Source organism: Pogonomyrmex barbatus, unplaced genomic scaffold, assembly GCF_055798465.1.
Source record: "Pogonomyrmex barbatus isolate J1 unplaced genomic scaffold, ASM5579846v1 scaffold3, whole genome shotgun sequence".
NCBI lineage: Eukaryota > Metazoa > Arthropoda > Insecta > Hymenoptera > Formicidae > Pogonomyrmex > Pogonomyrmex barbatus.
The window spans coordinates 13,657,590-13,681,163 of NW_028297127.1; the positions used below are offsets into that span (position 1 = coordinate 13,657,590).

The following is a 23,574-nucleotide window of genomic DNA, read 5'->3' on the forward strand; positions in this document are numbered from 1 at the left end:
GAAGTGGTATTTTTTTTTTTAGATATAGAAGGATATACCAATCAGAACATTGATGTGTATCATTTTATCAATATTCTTTGTCGTCGAATCGTTTAATAAAGCCAGCGGCTCACGAGGCTTTTTTTCCTGCTGATTTGCTAGCTGGATTTGCATGCTCATTGAGTTCTTGTCTCTGATTGGTATATCCTTTTGGATCTAAAAAAAAAATATACCAATCGAAGACAAGAATTCAACGCAAATCCAGCTAGCAAACCAGCAAGAAAAAAAGCATCGTATGCCGCTGGCTTAAGAATAAAATGATGCTTGCGCATTCGGATGTTATTTCTAAACCCTAGCATTAATTGACCAATCAGAATCAAGAATTTTTGCTCTTTTCATCTTGATTGGTTAAGTAAATGTTATTCTACAGTCAGAAATCTATGTATTCTAAATTATTCTTATATATATGTATCCTTTTCTAAATCACAGAACGTTCTTCGCTCTTTGAAGAGTTGTTTCGGCATGATATGATATTCACATTAACCGCAATCGCTTTTAATTTACTTATTGCGAGTGATTATACTTATTTCAGGTAATGCCTTATGATCAATAATAATGATACGATTACATGCACCTTTGATAAACGAGAGAATTCTATAGAAGTATTCGACGTTAATAATGAGTTATCAAAATAAATGTTGATTGCAGATGCAGAAAAGAAGAACACTTCACCGTTGACGTATCTCACGAATTGTGCATTGTGTAACTGAAATTTGGATTGTTCGTATAGACGAGAAAGTTTGTAGTCGGTTTTGTTATAAGAATTGATTTTAACCGAAACAGAGTGACATAAGGAAAAGAAGTAGTGGATATTATATAGTGGATATTATATAGTGGATATTATATAGTGGACATTTATATGCATCAGTTTAAAACAAATATTTATTCAATACATAAAAAGAAGTTGCACATTGTCACAATTGTCACAGTCTTGAGCTATTGTTAAAGATAAAATGTAACATTTATGTTACTTGAGTAATTGATCAATTGAATATTTTTATCAGTTCTATTGTTTGACACAGCTCATATTTTTGCCTATATTTAAACATTGATACCATGGGTTTTGAAGGTAAGAATAATTTTTTGCATTATTCCTTATATGCATCGTATTAATATTAATCAAGAAATTATATTTATTATTTTAGTATATTTAAGGAAAATTTATGTCAAAACAGAACTTTGGTTATAATTTTATAATAGATATAAAGATCATAAAAATGATATAAAAATTTGCATCATTATCACATTTTATTTAATTGGTATTAGATTGGTATTTTTTTTTAGAGATTTTATATCACATATAAAATATTTTCTTTTAAGATGAAAGAAGTGACTCAGAAGAGGAACATGATAAATCTAGAAGTAGTACTCCAGATTCACAAAAATCAAGAAACAGTAATATAGCAAGGAATAGATCGAAATCAAATTCAGCTAGTCCTAAATCTTCACCTATTAGGTATTTAGTAGTAATATTTAGTAATAATATTATTTATTTAATTATCACATTTTTACAATTGGAATTAAATATTTTGGAATATTTGGAATTAAATATTTTAGATCAAATCAATCATCTCCAGTACGGAATGAATCTCCAACTTCTCCTCGTTCCAATGCAAGTTTGAGAAAATCTTATTCTAGATCGCCATCTAGATCACTTTCACCTAGCGGATCTGTTTCAAATGGCAAAAGAAGCATATCAAGATCGCATTCCAAATCTTCCTCTCCAGAACATACAGAAATAGGTGCAAGGAATGGATCACAATCACCAGCGCTCTCACATCGCTCTGTTAAATCAGGCTCAAGATCCCGAAGTTCCTCTCATTCTTCGTCTAGAAGTTCTCGTGCAGCATCGAGAAATAATTCACGTTCCAGATCGAGATCGAATTCTCCAAAGCCAAGTAATAGCCCATCGAAATGCATCTCGCCGAAGACGAATTTTCGATCGTCTTCCAGATCTCCTTCACCTCGAGCAGTTTCCAAATCGCGATCTCGATCAAGATCTGCTTCCCGATCTCATTCTTGTTCTCCAAAAACATCAGTTCATTCACGCTCCCGATCGGCAACTCCCAAATCTTTTCACACAAGATCTAGATCAAGATCCAGATCAAGATCCAGATCAAAATCTAGATCAAGATCCAGATCAAAATCTAGATCAAGATCCAGATCAAAATCTAGATCAAGATCAGGATCAGCTAATCCAAAAGAAGCCAAAGCTGATTCAAGATCGAGATCTCCATCTGGATCTAAAAAAGGTTCTCGCTCACCTTCGGCATCACCTAATCGATTTCCAACCATAGCCAGACAGTCAAGATCAAGATCAAAGTCACATTCTGTGAATAGTTCTCGAGAAGGTTCCCCTTTAAGAAAAAGTTCCCGTTCCAGATCTCGTTCCAGATCTCGTTCCAATTCGATAGATAAAAAATCTAAGTCAAGATCTAGATCAAGGTCTGGATCTAGAAAACAATCGAGATCACCTTCGCGAGGTCGACTTTTATCACGTTCAAAATCCAAATCGAAATCCAGATCTTTATCAGGTTCAAGAAAAGGCTCACGTTCAAGATCGCGATCAAGATCGCAAAAATCTGGATCTAGAGGCAAATCAAGGTCTATGTCGGGATCACGTAAAGGTTCTGTATCTCCCGCACGTTCGAGAAAACATTCTCGCTCAAGATCCAGCTCTCGGTCTAAATCTAAATCAAGATCCCGTTCAGTTTCAAAAGCTTCACGGTCAAGATCTCGCTCAGGATCCAGAAAATCACTATCGAGATCAAGATCGCGATCTCGTTCAAGATCAAAATCTCGTTCAAGATCAAAATCTCGTTCGAGATCACGTTCAGGTTCGCGTTCAAGGTCAAGATCAGGTTCGAGATCAAAATCGAAATCGAAATCGAAATCAAGATCGAGATCACGTTCTAAATCGCGTTCAAGATCAAGGTCTGCATCGAGCGCCAAATCTAGGCATTCGTCACGTAAATCTCAATCTAAATCGAGGTCTAGATCGGGTTCCAGATCTAGAAAGTCCAGAAGTCGCAGCAGAGATTCAGATGGAGTAGCTAGAAAACGAAATAGAGTATTATCAGATTCTGAAGAAGAGACTGATGAAACTAAAGCAAAAAAACGAATGAAAAACGATTTATCAGATTCTGAGCATGAGGATGGGAAAGAAAAGGAAAAGGATGATGAGATACATCAAGAGGAAGAAGGTGAAGATCAAGAAAATAAACAGTTGAATGCAACGATTAATGAACAACAGGACAATGAAGATTCTGATGATGGAATTATTACTGGTGGAATGTAAGAATATATTTTTAATTACAATAAAAAAGTATAAAAAGTATAAAAAATATTACAAAAGCACACTAAAGAATTAAAATATGAAAATACCAAAAATCTAGTAAGTTTATAAAAAAAAAAATGATTAATCGAATTAAATATTTTCAGGGATGACATGTTGTCTGATTTTGATCGCATGTTAGCGCGAAAAAAAGAGGAACAATCCCGTAGGCGTAAACGAAAAGATATTGGTATTATCAATGATAATGACGATATCATAGCACAATTGTTAGCAGACATGAAAGGAGCAGCTGAAGAGGATAGAAGATTGAATCAACAAAATAAACCTGCGACAAATAAGATTGCTATGTTATCAAAAGTATTATCACAATTAAAGAAACACGATTTACAATTGGCCTTCTTAGAACATAATGTATTGTCGGTTCTTACCGATTGGTTAGCACCGATGCCTGATCGTTCATTACCGTCTCTTAAAATTAGAGATAATCTTCTAAAATTGTTATGGGAGGTAAGATTTCTCATACAAGATAATCTTTGATACAAAGAATACTTGTTTATTTATTCGTTTATTTGTTATACTATGTGTTTATAGTTCCCAAAAATTGATCAAGCTTCGTTGAAGCAATCTGGTATCGGAAAGGCTGTGATGTATCTTTATAAGCATCCGAAAGAAACGAAAGAGAATAAAGAACGCGCTGGAAAGTTGATTAATGAATGGGCTCGGCCTATATTTAATTTATCCGCGGATTTCAAGGCGCTTTCAAAAGAAGAGAGGATGCAAAGGGATCTGGAACAGACACCTCAAAAGAGAAGAAAAACCGAGGACGGAGGATCCTCCCAAAAATCGCAGGATATTAATAAAGCCTTGAAAGGAGATTCCAAGTAATATTGACAATAATTCTTAATAATTGTTATGATTGCATTCTTGAAGTTCCCATTATTGAAGTTTTTCTATTTTGCAGACCATTGAGGCCAGGAGATCCTGGATGGGTAGGAAGAGCCAGAGTTCCTAGACCATCTAACAAGGATTACGTTATACGACCCGATTGGAAATCGGACATTGATATTAGCAGAGTAAGTGCTGATATTTATGATTTCTAATTTCAGAGTAAATAAACTTTACAGAGACATGAATTGATACAATCTCTATATTAAATTTCAGAGTACTAAGAAGCAAATGAGCCGTTTTGAGAGACATATGAAGAATTATATGGACAGTAAGCGTATGAAATCTGCGAGAAGAGCAGTAGATATATCTATAGAAGGTCGCAAAATGTCTTTGTAATATCCATAGATTTCTTATATTTTTTACCTCCTGATTGCACGAAAGAAGTTAAATGGCCTGATGAATGTAGTAGTTTTGTCGATATATTTTTTTGTCAATTGGCAGTATATGTTTGTGTGAACGAAGAAGAATGTGTAGTTTTATTTCACGATGAATCGATAGCAATCACTGTGCAATTCTGTTGGAGAATAGGAGAAATAATTGTTGTCTGAAATATTTTTACCGGATTGTTTCAATGGATTAACAAAAAAATATTGCGAATCTTGTTTGTAAGCTAAACCTAATGTCCATTTGTTAAGTAATGTATTATTTATAACTCCAATGTCTATTGGTAGAATTACATAAAAATGCAGTGAATTTAGATATGTATACATTTTATTCTATAAAGCTGATCAACATGTTAGGACTTATACATTGAAAGAATTGTATAATTAAATAAATTCGCGACTATTTAAGCTGAGAAGTGTTCTTTTTCAAAAATATATGCTCTGTATGAGATTAATAATAAAAAGATTGCTTCCTAGAAATGTTTTGTATTACTGGAATACGAAAAATATATATTGGAATCCAATATATATATTTTTTTATATTTTGTACATATTTATATATTTTATATTTTTTATATTTTGTGTCACACACACACACACACACACACACACACATATATATATATATATATTCTTTTTACCTTCGCAATTAGATTAATTTCTTTCAAATTAGAACTTAAATGGCCGCTTCAAAACTTCCGTCGTGCAAGATGGCGTCAGTCTCTTTCCGGTTTATCGTTAATGGGACACGCGGTACTATGAAGGCTAAGGGAGAAGTGAGTAATTTTTGTAAATTCTACGTAAGAAACATGTGACATCGACCCTGAAGATTATTTTTTCCAATTTGAAACGTCGATTATTCATATAAGATTTATACAAAAACTTAAATGGAGCTTTGCACCAAGATACGTGACGCGATATAACCTATAACTGCCCATGCTCGCGTGATCAGCTTAATGAATTTTTAATGAAATTCCGAAATGATCATCTTTCTTGTCTTTTCCAGCTGAAAGAATTCGAGGTGATAGGGCGCAAGCTCCCCACCGAGAAGGAAAAAACGACTCCTCTCTACAAAATGAGGATATTTGCTCCGGATGCTATAGTAGCTAAGTCCAGATTTTGGTACTTCTTACGCCAGCTGAAAAAGTTCAAAAAGTCTACTGGAGAAATCGTGTCTCTCAAGCAAGTACGTACTTGTGATACATCAGTTATAATTGTGTTTGTTTTGCTGGATGTATTATTTGTAGCTGTACTTTCGTGATTGAAATATATATAATTTTCAACTGAAATCTTTGTTGAACAAAGAAAGAAAAAAAATACAAAGTACTACAAAGAAGCTATGAAGAAGAAACATAATATATATGGCTGATTTTATTATCTGATTAACTGTAACTGATTTTTTTAGATTCCTGAAAAGACTCCGATGAAAGTAAAAAATTTCGGAATTTGGCTGAGGTATGATTCCCGGTCAGGTACACACAATATGTACAGAGAGTATAGAGATCTTTCTGTCAGCGGGGCAGTAACGCAGTGTTACCGAGACATGGGTGCCCGTCATCGCGCTCGCGCTCATTCTATCCAGATAATCAAGGTGGAGGTGGTGAAGGCTGCGAATTGCCGTAGACCTCAAGTGAAACAGTTCCACGATTCCAAGATCAAGTTCCCGTTGCCTAAGCGAATCCAACATAGAAATCGCATGCCACTGTTCAGCGTCCGGAAACCGCGCACTTACTTCTTGTAAACAACACGGTATTTTTGTATTGCGACGCTATTCTACAAAAAAATAAAGGAACTATCCGTGTAATCGTCCGGTACATCAAACGACTTGTTAATCCTTTCCTTTATTCCTCGTGTTTATTTTGAGAATAGCATATAAATAAAGTTAATATTTTAAAGATGAATAAAATATTAATTCGAAAAAGAATATTCCAAGAATAGAGAGATTTGAGCTAGCAGCACATAGAAAAACTTAAGCGTTAAAAAAGTAATCATGATTTTTAAAATAATATGTCTTAGATAATTTTCAACTTGAAAACTTTAATTAATAAATTTGCTTACTGAACTGTTAGGTTAATATTTCATTTATTATAAAATCACACAATAAAATCACAATAAATTTTTTAAATATATTGATTGACTAAAATAGTAAAGATTTCGTACCTATTTTATATGTTCAAAAAATTTATTTATTTAAAAATTTAAGATAAATGAAATATCGGACTTATTGTTTATATTTTTTTGTGCTACTAGTATAAATTTAAACAGAGATAATTTTATAGAAATTTGTATGTAACTGTTAAAATTTAACAATATAACAATTAACGATATAATATTAATTTTATGATTTATTATCTCAATATTTTTTAAACATATACATATCACAACCAGATAATATCTAATTTTATTTAAAATTAGATTTTTATAGTTATTATCTGTATCCAATTATCTATAAAATTGATAATTAAAATAATTGCAATTTTGTGAAAATATACATGTATAAAATTACAATGTTAAAATATGTATATTTAATTGAAGCATTTGTATAATAAAAAATCATGAATTTCACGGTTAGGCTAGGTAGGCATTATTCGATTATTTACAATCGAAAATTTTTATCAATAGTCAATAATATCGATACTATTTAATTAGTTTTATATCGATATTTTTCAAATTTAATTGTCATGCCGCGTCATATCGGACATGTGATTGGCGGATCTCTCTCTCTCTCTCTCTCTCTCTCTCTCTCTCTTTCTTTCTCTCTCGCGTGTTGTATACATCCGACAGTCATAATAACGAAGTTGAATCGCGTCATCGAACATTTTCGCAGAAATGAGCGAATGTCGTTAATGCGAGTCACGTGTTCCAGAAGCGAAATGGGATTCGCGCCCGTCAATTGCGAATTCAGACTATCTTCCGTCATGACTCAAACTATACATATATTTATTGATTCACGTCACCATATCTGAAGGCTTGAGAGATCTTTAGAAAAATATGCAATAAATGGTAAGTAACTGGCGGTCGTCGTCCGCTTCACGTTCCGCTTGACATCTCGTCTTTAATGTTTCCGATTCAGCTCGAGCGACACAAGCCCTTATGTGCAATCGTGCGCGGGAAAATCTCTCGCTTTGTTTCTATTGGAATTCTGTCACGCCGCTTCTGTCACGGATCGAGCGCGATGTCAACTGTTACGTATAATAAACATGTGTCACGTATCGTGTCACGTATAATAAACATACGTTTATCTGTCTAACGAACATTAACGATAAAATGATAAAACGCTTCTTCGACTTGATATTAGGTGTTGTGTAAACAACGTCGGTGACGTGTAGTGTCATGACATATGTCGATGTTAATAGATGATGGGACAGTTCATCACTACTCCTTGGATTTCGACTTCACCAACTTCACGCGTCATGTTCGATGTAGAGGGTGACAACGGTTTGATGTTGTACAATCGGTACCTGCCGGTCGAATTGCTGGTAGAGATCTTTTGCCGCGCCGATTGTAAAACTCTGCTGACATGCCAATTGGTATGTAAACGCTGGCAGATGATGATACAGAAATACGTCTGGCACAAAAAGGCGGAACAGACACTGGGCAAAACATTTCCATGGCACGAAGATGTACCCTGGTCTGTATTCTATTTCATATGCAAGAAGCAGCCATATGAGAGAAATTTGATGAAGAATCATTCTGGTATGGAAGGTATGGATTATTGGACAATAACTTATAACAGTGGTGATTGTTGGACAGTTGAGGATCCACCTGCTGGCGTACCAGAATTGCCGACTACCGAACTAATGTTTAAAGAAAGACATACTTGTTTTACAACATCCTTTCACACTTGTATCAAAGAACAAAGTGTAGATCTAGTGGCTGAGGGTATTCATCCATATGTCCTAGATACCATGCAACCACCCATAACGGTACTGTCAAATTTTATGACAGAACTTGTAATATCATATAAAATTACAATGGTGATTAATTAACATTACATAACATTAATATACGTAGTTAACATTACATATATTGTAGGTGAGTGAATGGTATAGTTGTCGATGGGACTGTCCAGCAATATATCAATTGAAAGTTAGATTGTTAAAAGATGAGAAAGATACAGAAGTATTGGATGAGTTTCAATTCCATGACATTCTGGAGGGAGACAAGCAGAATAAATGGCTTCACGTGAGTATCCACAAAATAGTTTATGATTTTATAATGATAATTTGGAGTAGATACTAGCTCTGATTTATACTTTCTTACATACTTTATCTTATGCAGGTTTCACATGTATTCAAAAATTATGGATCTGGTGTCAGAGTTATTACCTTCGAACATGGTGGAAAGGATAGATCATATTGGGCAGGACATTATGGCAGTAAAATGGCCGGAGCATGCATTTTTATAGAAGTTCCATCAAATAATTTTACTTGTGACAACGAAGATTTACTAAAACAATCAAAAGAAAGGTCAACCAAAAGGTTACCGGAAGTTACTAAAGTTATTTTATGAGACTCTCTTTCTACTTTTCTAAAACAAAATTTATATGATAAAACAACGATTGTTGATTGAATAAGATTGAGTGATATAAAGTTTAAGTTTATAAAATTTGTAAATATATTAATTTGTTATACTACTTAATGAAAACTTTACTATATTAATTCATTAATTATTTAATAAAAACTTAATTATTATTCAATAAAAACTAATTGTATTATCAAATTGCACTTAAAAGTATTAAAAATTATCGATATACAATTTATTGTATATATTATAAAAACTAGTTTTTAATAAAACAAAAATTGTTTAAAACGAAATATATATATTTTCTGTGTGCTTATGATATACAGTATAAATAAGTTTACGAATGTAACCGAAAAGCTATTTCGATTAAATTCTGAGGTGCAGAGTCTTGATGACACACATATAATTCCTTTGGATGAGGGTTTGTGTAGAGACGCCCAATTACCCAAAAAGCCATATTTTCCCACTCAAATAATACACCGTGTTCTTTAACAGCAATTAAGCTTCTATTGATTGCCGTTTTATCTATATCTTGATTCAACATTTTAAATCTTACTGTGTTATGCAATAACCTATGAATAACGTGTACACATTTGTTGAAGTTGACAAGAATCTTGTTATCTTTTGATGTATTTTGAATAGGTATTGATGATAATAGTATTCCTTCTACCGTGTCCAAATGAACATAGTGATATAAATAATTTTTATCACCCGCAGTTAACTTTCGCGGTATCAAGTATTCTGCTTGATTTAACAAATTCTCTCGTATGTTAGAGATATCCATTGTGAGCACATTGCTATCACTCTATAAGAAAAATCGATAAATATTTTACATATATACTGAATTGTTTGATTTTATATATATATATATATATATACTCACTTAGATTATTACATAAAAATTACCTTGTATATATCAATATCCGAATCGCTGTCATCGGAATATCTCGATGCCGAATTTATCTTTTCTCTAGTTGCTCGTCTACCAAGTATAGGCATCGCCTCGTCACTCATTTCGCTAACACCACCTGTTCCTTGGCTGAGTGAATCTTCGGACGTTTGTAAAGAATATACTAAACATGCATAAGAAATGTAATTAAATAATTCTATATAATTCATAAAATAATTTATAGGAAATATTATATCGTATTATTTATTAATTAATAAAGAAAATTAAGACAAACAATAAGAAATAACTGAATAAGTTTCATGCTTTCTATTGTGGCTTACCAGAACCCGAAATCATGGGACTTTCTTCAGGACTACGTTTCTTCAAAATAGATGGCAATTCTGGTGGTTTTTTACTAATAGTAGAATTGACATTTTGCTTAGATGGTACAGTTTGTACGTCAGACGATTTTATCAAACCAAATAGATTCTCCGTTATGCTAGACGACACCTTCGTCGTTGTATATTCTTCGTACGGTATTACTTCTGGTCTGGTATTGGATGTAATCCATTTTGAGGCTAAGACTGTGACTCCTATTTTTTGTACATGCTTCAATGTTTCTTGAGCTTCTTCCACGTAAAATACATCCGGGCCTATCGTATCATTGTATCTAATTAAAAGTGATAAAAAATTCAAATGAAAAATAATATTCTGATTACCTAAGATGTACTATATGTAATATATACTCACTTCTGATTACCTAAGATAATATACTCACTTTGCAGTGCATCCACCGGATTCTAAAAGCACCGCTAATAAATCGTGTCCATATCCGACAACCAATAAAAACCATTTTCCATTAGGTATTAATATCTGATCGCTGCTATGTTCAATGTTCCCACGATTGCACGACGAAGGATAAATCTGTTTCCACAGAACTAGGCATTTTACTTGTTCCTGATTCACTAGATTTAATAGGCCGTTGTGTCTCAGAAACGAATGTACATCGATTAAATCTTCATGAGGTAAATGAGATCCCAGAAGATGGCATTTGTGATAAATGCAACTCCCTAATATAGTATATAATCTTTGACAATCCATAGGATCCTCGTTCTGTTGAATACGCGCATCTATTAGATTCCCGATGTAGATTCGCAGTTTAACATAAGCATATTCTTAATTATTTGCATATTCTTAATCAATATACCCAATCTCTATAATCCATAGCTTCCATTTCGCTTAATGCGGCATCTATTTGAATCTGCGCGTCTCTCGGTAGTTGTATGAAACTTGCAACTGAAAAAGCGCTTCTAAACTTATAATTCTCCACATTTTCAGTATTACTTTGCGACTTTATTGAATCTTTTTTAATATCGGCATCTTTATAAACATCTTTGATATTCATCAATCTATGTATAATTAACATGAAAAAATGATCCAAGGAGGACTGATTTTCCGCAGGAGTAAAGCATTTTGTTAGCGATTGATAAGTAAACTCTAATGTTCTGACTATGTCCTCTGTAATCTTGACGATCTCCTGAGACGTACAGCTAAAGAGAGAAACACTCAATGAAATTTATATTACAATAACTGTTATGTTTTTCCCATATTGTCGAATAAAATTCACCATTTGCCAGGCAAAGCTATCAAAAGTAATTCATCATCTCGAGATGTATATGCGATATGTGTTTCTTCCTCGCCTATATGGACAGTTGTACTAGACAAAAATATGCGTTATATAATACATATATATTTTTTAAATATGATACTAACTGATACCGCATACATATACGTAATGTACCTGACTGGTTGCGGGCCTATTATACTAGATAATAAATGATTAAGAGTTATAAAAGCTCCTCTTGCCGTACATAACGAAGAATGTGCATTTTTACTTTCAGATCGAGGGAATGTATATAGTACGCCTTGCATCTCTGGTCCCATTTCTGAAAGATCCGCAGTCTTCAAATATATTATGCCCAACGGATGATCCAACAGAGATTCCATAAAAGAATTACTACTTTCTTTATTCACCAAATATTGAGCTAATATCGATTGCTAAAAAAAATATGATCGGCAAAATTTTATCTCGAATATGCTGTCTTTATCATTGAGTTTATTATGGAAGGTAATTACTTTTGGCTCATTTGCTTTCGGTAATTTTGCAGTAACATCGACGCCAGCTACTCTTTGTAGTTCCAGTGTTATCTGCAAAGAAATTTTAAAAAATTTAAGATAAATTTAACTATTATATTTATAATTACGCGTAGCAGATGAAGCAGATGAGCTTAATGAATCGGCATTTATTAAATCTTACGTTTGATGGCGTGATGATTTCAGATAGTATCCGATCTAAATTTTGAAAAGTAACATCGTTCGAATTGATACTCCGTAACCAATCTCCAATTTTTATATTTCTGTTCTTCATAGCTTCGCCATCAGGTATAAATCCAGCCACCATAACTCTTACTTTGTCCGAGAACGCACCCGGAGTAATACCAAAGTATGCTTCGCACAAAGTCGCCCTTCTTCCCAATTTATGTCTTCTTTCAGGATCGACCCACAATGTAACTTCTCGAATTTCTCCTGCCTGATCATTGCATAGAACACAACTTTAATATTTATTGAGATACATAATCGTTAGAAAACTGCGTAAATAATATTAATGTAACATTATGGATAACATTAGATTATAGCTAAATCCAGTTCTTATCTTTTTTGTCTTGAAATCGTTTTCTTTTAAGTTTTTCCAAAATATAATTTTTTTCACCATTATCTTCACTGAACTTGATTGCTTAATACCTGAAAATCTTGAAATTTGACTTCCTTGCTTCCATCTCCTTTTTCCTGAGCGATAGCATTACTTGCCGTAGCGCTATTGCTGATCCTTTTATTTCTCGTGCTCCACCGCTTGCTTTCCTTGCGTCTGATGAGACGGAATAGTTTACCGGCTCGTGTGCTACGGCGACGCATCAATTCAGGCTGAGGGCTCTCGCTCTTATCTTCCAAAGTTGTGGGATTTTCAAGCAGACTCTCCTCCGCGGATTCTATATAGAATACTTCCCCGTTGGGTCCGATCTCCGATTCCCACTCGACCACAGAACTGTAATTGTATAAAATCAAATCGAAAAATATATCTTTCTGAATATTTATCTAATTAAATTACCTGCCGGTGTCCGAGTAATATGATCCTGTGCTGGAGCCGCTGTCACTCGCCCACCAATCGTGATCATCCTCGTTGCAGATATCCGCAGCGTACGGCTGATCGAATTGTTTGCATTTAGATTTTAATAGAACGTTCTTGCTCTCCGTCTCGCTCATGTTAATTGAAAATTATTGTCTTTCACGTCGACCTCTGTAATCATTTTACAAGTAAAACTTGAACTCATAAAAAGACAATATTACAATACATATTAAATATAAAACAGATCTTTATTATACATTATTTTCACTAATATCTTAAATTATAACTCGTCTATTATTATTGGTTTCATTTATATTTGTGAGCAAGGCTGTCTGGTAGGTTCAGAGCCTTAATACCTGTTGCTATCTGCACCTGTGTAGTGCACCTGAATACAAGAACTTGCTTGTGAACGTGAAGAGAAAAAAAGAAGGAGGGGGAGATGCGACGCGAACGCTTTTTATTCTGTGTGAAAGACAGTAAGATTTTCACATGATGTGAAATTTGTTATACCGGTACTTATATAAATAAATGAAGATCAAAAAATAAGAGAAAAATCAAATATGATTTTAACACATATAGATTTGATAAATTTATGAAATTTCATTCCAAATGTAACAATATAAGAAAAATATTCTTTATTAGTAAGTAATGATAAAATAATCATTAAAAACTTATTACGAAGTAATACAGGAGAATTTTCAACTTATTATAAAAAATTTTATTTATTACACATTTATAATTATTATTTTAGAGACTATAAATTTCGTGTAAGATTTTTGTGTAATACAAATTAGAAACAAAATATGCTAATGCAAATTTCTATTTGTACTTTAGATTACTTAAATAATAATATTCTTATATCTATTTTTTTCTGCTAGTCGTACAACACTGAATCATTTACTACATGCCACGAGGTCTTTCTCCTTCTACATATCGTTTCTTTTCAACCATCAGCAGCCAGTCGCGCGTCTTATCTCTACTGACTGGATACAGACAGCTAAAATTCGACACACTGTATTGATAGTGAATAATAATCAAAAAAGGTTTTACATTAATGATATAACAATAAAAATAATAATTAATAATAAACAATTAAGTTAATAGTTAATAATAAAGATTAATTACTTATTGTTAATTAATTATTACTCTTATCGTTGTATCCTTAATGTGAAACCTTTCTAATTTCCGCATTTAATTATCGGCATAATGTATATAGTAATATCGAACCTTAGCGGTTCGTATTTAGTTAATAGAAATAAGACGCACAAGCGGTTGCTTCTCCAAGAGGAGTAGAAGAAGCTTCCTTCGCAATTCTACAACGTCTAATAAATGATTCGGTGTTACTGACACACATGCATTCCAAATATGTATTGTATTTATTATTAACAAATATTTTTGTATTTTTCTAATTTTCTATAAAGTAAATTAGTCAATCGATTTGACAAGTCAATGTATTCGATAATCCTCGACTAAGTCAAAATATATCATTCTATTTTTATTTATATATCGATCATTATTGAATCATTTAAAAAAAAATAAATACAAGAATAATTACTAAGCAACATGCGTAACATGTCGATTTTATCGAATTGATTGTTTCAATCTGGATGCAACCGATTTTACATCATTGGTTTCTTTCTTTTTTTGAGAATCCATTTGGAAACATTTCCATAGCCTTAGTGTTTCATCAGCACCGGCACTAAGTACCGTAGTTCCATCCGGAGACATGGCCAAATGCAAAACACGACTGGTGTGACCGGTAAGTTCCGCGAGTTTCGTCATCGTCGGATATTTCCAAATTGTTAGCTGATTTTGCGCATATCCATGTCCAGAAACAATCTCTTTGTAATTCGTGGACCATAAAAGAGCGCAGACTTGAGACTTTGTGTCTATCGAATTCAAACAGGCACCTACAAAAAAAAATCGAGTCATGTTTTATTTTTTATCACTAGTTATTACATTCCTTTTTTATCATATTCGTTGAATTTAATATATTAGAATTTATTGCAATTTACAAATTTTATTTGCGTTCTCTTGCAACTTGCCTGTATTACAATTCCAAAACCTAATGGTTCGATCAGCGGTACCGCCACCGCTTGCGAGTACATTATTCTGCCAAGGGCACCAAGCGAGAGCTTTTACGGCAGCTTGATGCTGATTGAATGAATAAATAGGTTGTGTCTGAGAGTGTTTTTGTCCGCTGATCGACGGCCAGATTTGCAACATGTTGTCGTTGCCACCACTCGCCAAATATTGTCCATCAGACGACCATTTCAAACCGCACACTTCTTGAGCGTGTGCACTTATAGTCGAGATCAAGTGATCTCGTTGCCTGACATCGTGATGAACTATTTTACCTGACCTTTGTGATAATAATGCAATTATTAGACAATTTAGATAATTAATGTATAGTTATTAGCAAATTAATTATCTCATATATTCTGTATACCTGCAGCCACTCGACAGTACATGGGAGTTCCAGGCAAGAGAACCTATTCTAGCAGCATGTCCATTCATAACACGCATCCTCTTCATTTGACTGCAATCCCACAATTCCGTATTTCCTATCGTGGTGCCCACTGCTAAATATGGACCTTCCTGAACCCAAGCAACAGAGCATACATAATCGTTTGCCTCTAATTCAAATAATTGTTCTATACTACCAGTTCCAGCATTCCACAAATATACATTAGCACCTAGCGCTACAGCCAAAATATTATTATTTGACCAATCCACCAAGTTTAAATCTGTAAAAATAAATAATTTTTATTCGCCAGTCCTCCTTGCATATTTCTCATAAGAAATATAAAAGCTTACAATAATCATCAATAATTTCTGGAGCATCCAGTATCCTATCAGGAGCTTGTGGTATGTATCTCATGGAAGCTCTGACACTAGCCGGTGTTTTAGCTTGACTATACAGGACTTTGAGAGGATTCTGATATCCCTCCGGTGGGGCTGGTGCTTTAATCTGATAGGACAAAATCCTTGTGTTGCTTATATCACCACCATAAAGATTCTCCCCTATAAGACGCTGCATCTCTCGTTTTGTAGGACTTATATCAGTTTTGTCTTTGTCTTGTTCTGCATTTTGTTGCTGAAGAATCTGAAGTAGAAAAATAACAATGTATAAATATATATACTACAAAATCATGACAAAACAAAATCAAGACCTGAAAAAAGTCATTTTTACCTTGAAGTGGCTCAATTCAAAATTAGTTGTAGATCTTGCCGGAATAAATCTATCACCAGCAGTGGGTGTTTTAGCTGGGGTAGTAGCACGACCTGTTAAAATCATAAAAAAATCTCATTCTTTTTATAAACTGTATATATCAACATTAAGTATCTTACTTGGAGATTTCTTGGTACATTTAGAAGGAGTTTTCTTAGTTTTAAAGTCATTCTTCTTCGTCGGTGATTTTCCTGATGTATTGCTCATGAAGGAACAACTTGTAGTTTTCTTTGATGAGTTCAAATTCTGATTTAAGCTGAAACACAAAGTGGATGTATGAAGCAATACTGAAATAGACATATAATAGACATGCAAAGAACTAACAAACTCAGTATTCAAAACTCATAAAATAAATAAAGTAAATAATTATAAGTATCAATTAAGAATTAATAGATTCTAACGAAGCTCAGAATGTTCACCTCAAATTAGATGTCTCCAAGCATTTCTTTTGCCATCGCGGAACCGCGCCTTTGATAGCATCATCCATGCGAGTGAGATTGTCGAGTTCCTTCATGAACTTAAAATGTGTCATTGCAAGTGAATGTCGAGCGTCCTTGAAAGGATCCTAAAGAAGTCGGAAACGAGCTATCAGCGAAGCAATTAACACTGTTCTATTTCGTAGCAATGAGACGCGCACTTTGAGACAATGCTGTAACGTATCTCCGTTGTGCCGGCATTCGCTAGCGTCTGAGATATGCGTCGGTCGATCGTGAAATTTCCTTCTCTTTTTTTGTGGTCTTGATTCAAATTACATCACATAGGCTCGGATATCTCTTCGAGTGGATTCCCGAGAGCGCGATTTAAACGAACGCAACTTCCAAGGGGAGATTTAAAAAGATCGTTAGGTTTTAAACGCCACTGATTGTTCCTGTTTTGTCCGTACAGATGTCGCTAAGTGTTTCCAGTCGGATTTGAAATAACACCGGAAATGTCGATTGGTAAATTTTCTCTTCGACTCTCATGCGATACGCGGCTTATGAATACAAGAAATCGAAAGTTAATCAATTCATTCACTTTTAATCATTTTTAATGCCTATTAATTTTATCTTTGTTTAATAATTTACTCTCATCTTTTTCTAATTCATTGAAATGTGAAAAATTAAAAAATAAGTTAAACCAAGATGTAAATTAACTATTAATTTACATTAAGGTTAATTTACATTGGTAGAAATAAACATAATCCATTTCTATTCATTTTTATCAATTTAACTTTGGTTTAATTTACTCTTTTCGATAAACGTTTAATTGAACGATCAAGATAAAAAAGCAAAGATTTAGTCCTGATTGGTCAATTAAATTTATCTGTTGAATAGAATTTTGGAACATAGCCATAGGCAGCGATTTTTGGAACACAATTTAGAGCTTATCTGGATTGATTATTTATGTGAGTTGATGAATTACTTTAATGTGATTTTAGGTTATTTCTAGCAAGGAAAATATTTCCTGAGTCTATTCGTAATTTATTGTTTTCGTAAATTTTACATCAAAGGAAGGCAGAATATTACGTAGTAGTGTAATGCGATGGCAGAATTATTCGATATTGCGAATCTGATTACCGCCGTCGGCGTCGACGGTGTGAAGATTAAGCAAGAACCCGGGTTGCCAGAGAAATCATCTAATGAGATCCTAACAGAACTCTTCAGCACCTTCGACGCGCCAGACGACGGCGTACCATCGCCGTTGAATAGTAACCAGCAGGTACATAATGGCGATGCTGAAACTAAGCCAGATAAAATTCAAACAAAGAAAAAAAAGAAAAAACATAAACATAAGGAGAAGAAGCATAAAAAGAAATCAAGACATAATTCCTCGGATAGTAACAGTGATGCAGAAGGTAACGGTAGATCTATCATTAAATATATGACAATATAATGACTTCTTTATCCATTCTAATCAGGTGGTAAGAAGAAGAAGAAGCATAAGAAAAAGTCCAAACGGAGGCATGAATCTATTTCCAGTAGGTCGCCTGACTCGAGTCATCCAAAAGTTAAATTGGCAAGGATGGGCAGTGATGATGATCTTGCCAAATATGATGTAAAGTCACTGGATATGCTAGAAAAGATTGATGTAAATGATGAGAAAAAACTGGATGATCAATTTAATACAAAAAAAGAATCAGGTACAATGGATAAAATAGATGATTCTGGTAGTCCTCGATTACCACCTATATCAAAGAAGACAGATGATGAATCTGATGAGCCAGTGATACCTAAACTTTTTGGTTTGTATTTTTTATTGTAACATTCATAAGTTATTTTATAAAATAATGTGTAATTTTAAGAATATATATTTGATGACAAAATATATATGTTGTAAAAAAGAAAAAGAAATAAACTTATATAAATGATTTCTTTGTACAATTAGAAAAACCAAAGCAGCCTTCTCAAGGAAAAATATTGATAAAAGATCTGAAAAACAGTACAGTTTATAATGAAACAGTGAAAGCAATAGAAAATGAGCAAAAGGCAAAGGCTGCAAAGATGGAAGATGGCGAATTATCTGACAGCAGCAGTAGCAATAATAATAGAACACCTACTCTGAGTCCTACTCCATCTCGAGATCGGTCAATGTCGTTCAGTCCAAGTAGAGAAAGAACGAGAAGCAAAATGTTTAGTCCAACAAGAAAACCGATTGCTTCAAAGTCTGATCTTAGATTAGTTTTGAAGGAGAAGGAGAGAAAAAGGTAAAAAATTATAGGAAAAGAAAAAAGATTTGTATAGATTGTAATCACAAAAAGAATTTTGCTTGTTTCAGAAGCACAAGAGACAAGAGTAGTCGTTCGCAAGAGAGAAGATCAAGATCGCGAACGCGATACAGAAGCTCACACAGAAGTAGAAGTGGCGGGAGAGAAAAACAGAGGGGCAGGAGCAGAGAAAGGCATGAAAGAAATAGGAGTAATGAAAGACGAGACTCGGGCAGGAACAGGGAAAAGCACAGATACAGAAGCCGCAGTGAGAATAAAGACAGATATACGCGAGGTAGAAGTGCGAGCAGAGAAAGAAAGTTAATGTCATATTAAATTATTTGGGGATAAAATAACATTTGTATTTCAAACCAGATTATGTAATATTGTTTTTTTTTCTTTTTGTTAGGGAGAGAATAGAGATTAACAAGAAGAAGCTTTTAGAAATTGCAAGAAGGAATGTTATAAACATGATAAAACAAGGAACTCTATCGGTAGCCCAACAAGACAAAGCTATTGCTGCTATACAGTCCGGTGGAAAAACAGTGGACGAACTTACAGGTAATATTTTTTTATTTATGTTAAACTTAGCAATTATATAGATTATTCAACAATCTGTTATTATATAATTTATTATATACATTTTTATAGATTTTTGTAAATCACTATCCAAGTCTGAAGCGCTAGGTGAATTATCTAGTATTTCTTCTGAGGATGAAGAAAGCGAATCTGAAAAGGGATTTCATCATCCTTTTCTTTTAAAAGAAAGGCCGAGTTCTATCATAATGAATATTAGAGTTAGTATAAATTCATTGTTTTATATTGTCAATTAGAATCTCATTTAACAAATGTTAAATATAATAATTTGAAACAAATGTTAAATATAATAATTTGAAACAAATGTTAAATATAATAATTTGAAACAAATGTTAAATATAATAATTTGAAACAAATGTTAAATATAATAATTTGAAACAAATTTTTTTTGTTTTTTAGGATGCAAAGCAGCTGCCAACGAAAACATTTCAAGAAAAAACAGCTGAAACATCAAATCAATTGCGATTACAGTTTCCAGTCTCCAGCGGACAGCATCATAGAAGAAGCGGTAAGAATTTTTAAAATACAGTTTAAAGTTTTGTTTTGATGCATCCACATCACACAATATTTATTTTCAGAAAATGAATGGGTACCTGTTACACCAAAAAAACCAGAACCAAAAAAGATATTTGTACCAGCTTCTACAAATCCATCATCAGCTGTAACACCTCTTATACAGCCACCATACTCTATACAGTCGATGCAGCTTACACAACCTATGCAACCTGTGCAACCTATACAACCTGCACAACCTATGCAACCTATACAATCTATACAACCTGTGCAACCTATGCAATCTGTGCAATCTGTGCAATCTGTACAATCTGTGCAATCTGTGCAACTTACGCAACCTACACAAACTGTTTTTCCAACAACGGAGGTGAAATAAAAAAATGTATAATGTATCATAAAATATTATATAATCAATTTATAAGGAAATTAGATTTATACTATCAATTTATATTAAAAACTCAACTTATAAAAAACTAAAAACTTATATCAACTTACAGACTATGGATATTGGTTCCATAGTATCTGAAAGATTAGCAGCCATAAGAAAATTAAGGGAAAATCCGAATGACATAAGTGCTTTGAATGCAATGCATCGGGCACAAAATGAGGTAGGAAAATACAACGTTGGTTGTTGCGAAATAGCATCATTTTCATATGTTTATAACTTGTATTTTATAATATTCTAGATGAAAAATTGGGCTGAAAGTAAGCAGATACCAGGTCAATTTACTGGTAGTACAGGAGTTAAAGTGCTTACACCTGCAGAATTATCTTCAGGTTATCAAGCCTGGGCCCGTAAGGTAATGTTATTATTTTATTACATCCAATTCTATAATATTCATCTTTCCAACCATGCCAAAATCTCCTAATATACGATGCATTTCTAAATCAAACATAAATTGTTATATGAAAAAAAATTTTTTACATTTATAACACGACGATATTTAATATTAATGGATGCAATATAATTGATATCAAAATTTTTATTAAGAGAACAATATTTTATGTATGTAATATGTAAATGCATCATTTTCGATATATATCTATTATAATCCCTTCCTTCCACTCCCTTTTTACTTAAACAATGAAACAGGTTTAATATATCTTACAATAGTTATATTCTTTATAATGCTGAATAGTAAACTTTGTTAAGATTTTTGACCTGACATTGTTTAAAAGATATTGACACACTGATATTGCCTGTAACAAATTTTCAGGCACAGTCTCCAATAGAATCAATTGTTGATATTAATGGAGACTGTGTTGTAGGCACAGACTATTTCTTATTTAGAAGTGGATTCTGTGCCTGCATGGACACAGGAGCATTGTTATTTCAATGAAAATTATATTTCAAAATATTAAAGTTAGGATTTTAAATTTCTGTCAGTAAGTCTATTCTATCTTAAGAACAAGTTTTATAATAAGAACGATATAAAAAAAATTAGAATTATCATGATTTTATGCATTAATTTAAAATATTTTTAATTAATTACAAACTCCGTTATGTTATTACTGAATTTTTTGTTTAATTGACTGAGATAATGAGCTCTTGTGAGATTATTGCTAATTATCGTCAGCTTCCTACTATAGGATTTCATCAGAAGCCAGTATATTGCCTCTTAAAAAGCTGGGATATTTAGCATTAGTCTGCATCCACCTGAGGGTTTGTTACAGGCATATAGCTACACCCAAGAAAAAAACAACTTCGGCAGCCTGCTGCAGACATTATTATTTGTTCGGTAAGTATTCTTATCAAATTGTATAGCAGATTTTTTATTATAATTAAATGTTCAATATTATATACACAGAGAATTTCAATATTACATACACAGAGAATTTCAATATTACATACACAGAGAAATTCTTCCAGATTTTATCTGACAAAATATCTGTCTTATAATAGGAACATATTTGTTTTATAATATAATCTTTACTTACTAGTTTATTTATTTGAATTATATTACCTAATACACACGTTTCTTTTAGCAAGTTTATATATGTGTACATAACTCCAAAGAGTAGGATGCGTATTGTAACTAAAAATTATATTTTAACAATGTATTCGCATAACATGATGCTATGTAAATTTATTATTTTTTCTAATTGAACAAAATATTTAGGATCAGTTAGTATCAGCACAACCTGTATCAGGTGGGATGGGAATGGCATTACTACAGAAGATGGGTTGGCGACCTGGTGAGGGTCTAGGCAAGAACAAAGAAGGAGCTTTGGAACCATTACAACTAGAAGTCAAATTGGACAAGAGAGGACTAATTTCCGAGCAGGATATTGCACAGAAGATTGGCAAAGCTACTAAACCTACAGTACCAATTATCAAAACATTAGAAGGTACATCTATTTTATGTGATTATTTTACGAATTTAATTTTTAATTTACAAATATATATATATAATATTTTTAGTAAAAACATATTTTATTTTAAACAAAATTCTATCATTTTTTTACTTTAGGAAAACATCCAGTATCGCTTTTAGGAGAATATTGTTCAAAAAAGAAACTTGGAGCACCAGTTTATGAATTATGCTTTGAATGTGGACCCGATCATAGGAAGAATTTCCTCTTCAAAGTAAGTATGCATATTTGGCAGGAATACACACACAAAAATATGTTGTATACATATATGTTTTATTGCAGGTAAAAGTAAATGGCGTTGAATATAAGCCGAGTGTTGCAAGTTCGAATAAAAAACAGGCAAAGGCAGAAGCAGCGCAGATATGTCTACAGAATTTAGGTTTATTGCCTCCTTAATTTCGTATAAAGAAATTTTTTAATCACGCGTAACAGTATTCTTGTTCAGAAAAATAAAATATTGATGCCATAAAAGTAGCTTATATACGAAAGCAACACATTATGAAAACACAACAAGATTAATGCAGCTAAGTTCTTAATTGATTATGCAAATTAATTTAACTTACATTAGTGCAATAAAATATACAGCTATATATGCAAATAGTTACACAAATGCGTCACAATAAGTATATAAGCCATCTTAGAACACTCAGTTGCTTAAAGAATTTGATATCAAAGTGTATTGTAAATTGAATTAGAATTTATATAATTTATTGTAACAATTATTTTAGATAAAATCAGAATGAATAATTTTTTTTTTCAAAGTGTATTATAAATTGAATTAGAATTTATATAATTTATTGTAACAATTATTTTAGATAAAATCAGAATGAGAATTTTAACATTGCGTATTAACTTCAAATAAAAATTTCATTTACATAATTTTTATAATGTTTATGTTTCCCAATTTTCTCTTT

At 32.8% G+C, this 23,574-nt stretch overlaps 6 protein-coding genes across 14 annotated transcripts; 4 read left to right on the forward strand and 2 right to left on the reverse strand.

The window, feature by feature from the left end:
• Nucleotides 1-430: 430 nt before the first annotated feature.
• LOC105424504 (uncharacterized) lies at nucleotides 431-5,081 on the forward strand. Its single transcript, XM_011634770.3, has 8 exons — nucleotides 431-571; nucleotides 688-1,108; nucleotides 1,360-1,495; nucleotides 1,597-3,333; nucleotides 3,481-3,841; nucleotides 3,926-4,215; nucleotides 4,296-4,407; nucleotides 4,496-5,081. Exons 2-8 carry the CDS (start codon nucleotides 1,096-1,098, stop codon nucleotides 4,616-4,618), a joined length of 2,772 nt encoding a protein of 923 aa, XP_011633072.3. The 5' UTR covers nucleotides 431-571; nucleotides 688-1,095; the 3' UTR covers nucleotides 4,619-5,081.
• Nucleotides 5,082-5,280: 199 nt separating this feature from the next.
• On the forward strand, nucleotides 5,281-6,479 carry RpL18A (ribosomal protein L18A). The gene is made up of 3 exons (XM_011634769.3): nucleotides 5,281-5,441; nucleotides 5,672-5,851; nucleotides 6,071-6,479. Exons 1-3 carry the CDS (start codon nucleotides 5,346-5,348, stop codon nucleotides 6,404-6,406), a joined length of 612 nt encoding a protein of 203 aa, XP_011633071.2. The 5' UTR covers nucleotides 5,281-5,345; the 3' UTR covers nucleotides 6,407-6,479.
• A 951-nt stretch (nucleotides 6,480-7,430) lies between these two features.
• LOC105424502 (F-box only protein 44) lies at nucleotides 7,431-9,482 on the forward strand. Of its 4 annotated transcripts, none has more exons than XM_089079057.1 (5): nucleotides 7,431-7,668; nucleotides 7,739-7,849; nucleotides 7,964-8,591; nucleotides 8,701-8,850; nucleotides 8,947-9,482. In XM_089079057.1, the coding sequence occupies exons 3-5, from the start codon at nucleotides 8,022-8,024 to the stop codon at nucleotides 9,175-9,177; spliced, it is 951 nt and encodes a 316-aa protein (XP_088935183.1). In that variant the 5' UTR covers nucleotides 7,431-7,668; nucleotides 7,739-7,849; nucleotides 7,964-8,021; the 3' UTR covers nucleotides 9,178-9,482. The 4 variants fall into 4 exon arrangements, with proteins under 4 accessions (XP_088935183.1, XP_011633068.2, XP_011633070.2 ...); XM_011634766.3 differs by having other exon boundaries at nucleotides 8,022-8,591; XM_011634768.3 differs by lacking the exon at nucleotides 7,739-7,849.
• Nucleotides 9,468-13,812, reverse strand: in (inturned planar cell polarity protein). Of its 2 annotated transcripts, none has more exons than XM_089079039.1 (12): nucleotides 13,619-13,812; nucleotides 13,245-13,433; nucleotides 12,881-13,181; nucleotides 12,396-12,668; nucleotides 12,215-12,286; nucleotides 11,880-12,136; nucleotides 11,706-11,795; nucleotides 11,286-11,628; nucleotides 10,857-11,191; nucleotides 10,420-10,748; nucleotides 10,096-10,262; nucleotides 9,468-9,994 (listed from the first exon to the last, which is right to left on the reverse strand). In XM_089079039.1, the coding sequence occupies exons 2-12, from the start codon at nucleotides 13,397-13,399 to the stop codon at nucleotides 9,527-9,529; spliced, it is 2,790 nt and encodes a 929-aa protein (XP_088935165.1). In that variant the 5' UTR covers nucleotides 13,400-13,433; nucleotides 13,619-13,812; the 3' UTR covers nucleotides 9,468-9,526. The 2 variants fall into 2 exon arrangements, with proteins under 2 accessions (XP_088935165.1, XP_025073421.2); XM_025217636.2 differs by having other exon boundaries at nucleotides 13,520-13,812.
• A 145-nt stretch (nucleotides 13,813-13,957) lies between these two features.
• On the reverse strand, nucleotides 13,958-17,383 carry fzy (cell division cycle 20 protein fzy). Of its 2 annotated transcripts, none has more exons than XM_089079048.1 (8): nucleotides 17,132-17,383; nucleotides 16,914-17,059; nucleotides 16,614-16,750; nucleotides 16,456-16,547; nucleotides 16,080-16,368; nucleotides 15,712-16,009; nucleotides 15,308-15,624; nucleotides 13,958-15,172 (listed from the first exon to the last, which is right to left on the reverse strand). In XM_089079048.1, exons 2-8 carry the CDS (start codon nucleotides 17,024-17,026, stop codon nucleotides 14,844-14,846), a joined length of 1,575 nt encoding a protein of 524 aa, XP_088935174.1. In that variant the 5' UTR covers nucleotides 17,027-17,059; nucleotides 17,132-17,383; the 3' UTR covers nucleotides 13,958-14,843. The 2 variants fall into 2 exon arrangements, with proteins under 2 accessions (XP_088935174.1, XP_025073435.2); XM_025217650.2 differs by having other exon boundaries at nucleotides 16,914-17,079.
• Nucleotides 17,384-17,702: 319 nt separating this feature from the next.
• Nucleotides 17,703-23,539, forward strand: LOC105424499 (Son RNA binding protein). Of its 4 annotated transcripts, XM_089079042.1 has the most exons (14): nucleotides 17,703-17,878; nucleotides 17,984-18,328; nucleotides 18,392-18,715; nucleotides 18,859-19,177; nucleotides 19,249-19,497; nucleotides 19,587-19,738; nucleotides 19,829-19,974; nucleotides 20,174-20,282; nucleotides 20,353-20,654; nucleotides 20,785-20,895; nucleotides 20,974-21,087; nucleotides 22,408-22,636; nucleotides 22,759-22,874; nucleotides 22,943-23,539. In XM_089079042.1, exons 2-14 carry the CDS (start codon nucleotides 18,016-18,018, stop codon nucleotides 23,054-23,056), a joined length of 2,598 nt encoding a protein of 865 aa, XP_088935168.1. In that variant the 5' UTR covers nucleotides 17,703-17,878; nucleotides 17,984-18,015; the 3' UTR covers nucleotides 23,057-23,539. The 4 variants fall into 4 exon arrangements, with proteins under 4 accessions (XP_088935168.1, XP_011633065.2, XP_088935169.1 ...); XM_011634763.3 differs by lacking the exon at nucleotides 17,703-17,878 and having other exon boundaries at nucleotides 17,885-18,328; XM_089079043.1 differs by lacking the exons at nucleotides 17,703-17,878; nucleotides 22,759-22,874; nucleotides 22,943-23,539 and adding an exon at nucleotides 21,962-22,026 and having other exon boundaries at nucleotides 17,885-18,328; nucleotides 22,408-22,637.
• The last annotated feature ends 35 nt before the right edge of the window (nucleotides 23,540-23,574 follow it).

Bases quoted from the DNA above. Each gene is read 5' to 3' on its own strand.
- fzy (XM_089079048.1), bottom strand. From the start codon at position 17,026: ATGACACATTTTAAGTTCATGAAGGAACTCGACAATCTCACTCGCATG. The intron at 16,548-16,613 runs GTAAGATACTTA...TGATTTTAACAG, and splicing joins ATGTACCAAGAAATCTCCAA to GTCGTGCTACTACCCCAGCT. The intron at 16,369-16,455 runs GTAAAAATGACT...TTTCTACTTCAG, and splicing joins TTGAATTGAGCCACTTCAAG to ATTCTTCAGCAACAAAATGC.
- LOC105424499 (XM_089079042.1), top strand. From the start codon at position 18,016: ATGGCAGAATTATTCGATATTGCGAATCTGATTACCGCCGTCGGCGTC. The intron at 19,178-19,248 runs GTAAAAAATTAT...TGCTTGTTTCAG, and splicing joins AAGGAGAAGGAGAGAAAAAG to AAGCACAAGAGACAAGAGTA. The intron at 19,498-19,586 runs GTTAATGTCATA...TCTTTTTGTTAG, and splicing joins AGTGCGAGCAGAGAAAGAAA to GGAGAGAATAGAGATTAACA.
- in (XM_089079039.1), bottom strand. From the start codon at position 13,399: ATGAGCGAGACGGAGAGCAAGAACGTTCTATTAAAATCTAAATGCAAA. The intron at 12,287-12,395 runs GTAAGATTTAAT...ATTTCTTTGCAG, and splicing joins AAATCATCACGCCATCAAAC to ATAACACTGGAACTACAAAG. The intron at 11,629-11,705 runs GTGAATTTTATT...TTCTCTCTTTAG, and splicing joins ATAGCTTTGCCTGGCAAATG to CTGTACGTCTCAGGAGATCG.
- LOC105424504 (XM_011634770.3), top strand. The intron at 3,842-3,925 runs GTAAGATTTCTC...ATGTGTTTATAG, and splicing joins TTCTAAAATTGTTATGGGAG to TTCCCAAAAATTGATCAAGC. The intron at 4,408-4,495 runs GTAAGTGCTGAT...ATTAAATTTCAG, and splicing joins CGGACATTGATATTAGCAGA to AGTACTAAGAAGCAAATGAG.
- LOC105424502 (XM_011634766.3), top strand. The intron at 7,850-8,021 runs GTTACGTATAAT...CGATGTTAATAG, and splicing joins GATCGAGCGCGATGTCAACT to ATGATGGGACAGTTCATCAC. The intron at 8,851-8,946 runs GTGAGTATCCAC...TATCTTATGCAG, and splicing joins AGCAGAATAAATGGCTTCAC to GTTTCACATGTATTCAAAAA.
- RpL18A (XM_011634769.3), top strand. From the start codon at position 5,346: ATGGCCGCTTCAAAACTTCCGTCGTGCAAGATGGCGTCAGTCTCTTTC. The intron at 5,442-5,671 runs GTGAGTAATTTT...TGTCTTTTCCAG, and splicing joins CTATGAAGGCTAAGGGAGAA to CTGAAAGAATTCGAGGTGAT. The intron at 5,852-6,070 runs GTACGTACTTGT...TGATTTTTTTAG, and splicing joins AAATCGTGTCTCTCAAGCAA to ATTCCTGAAAAGACTCCGAT.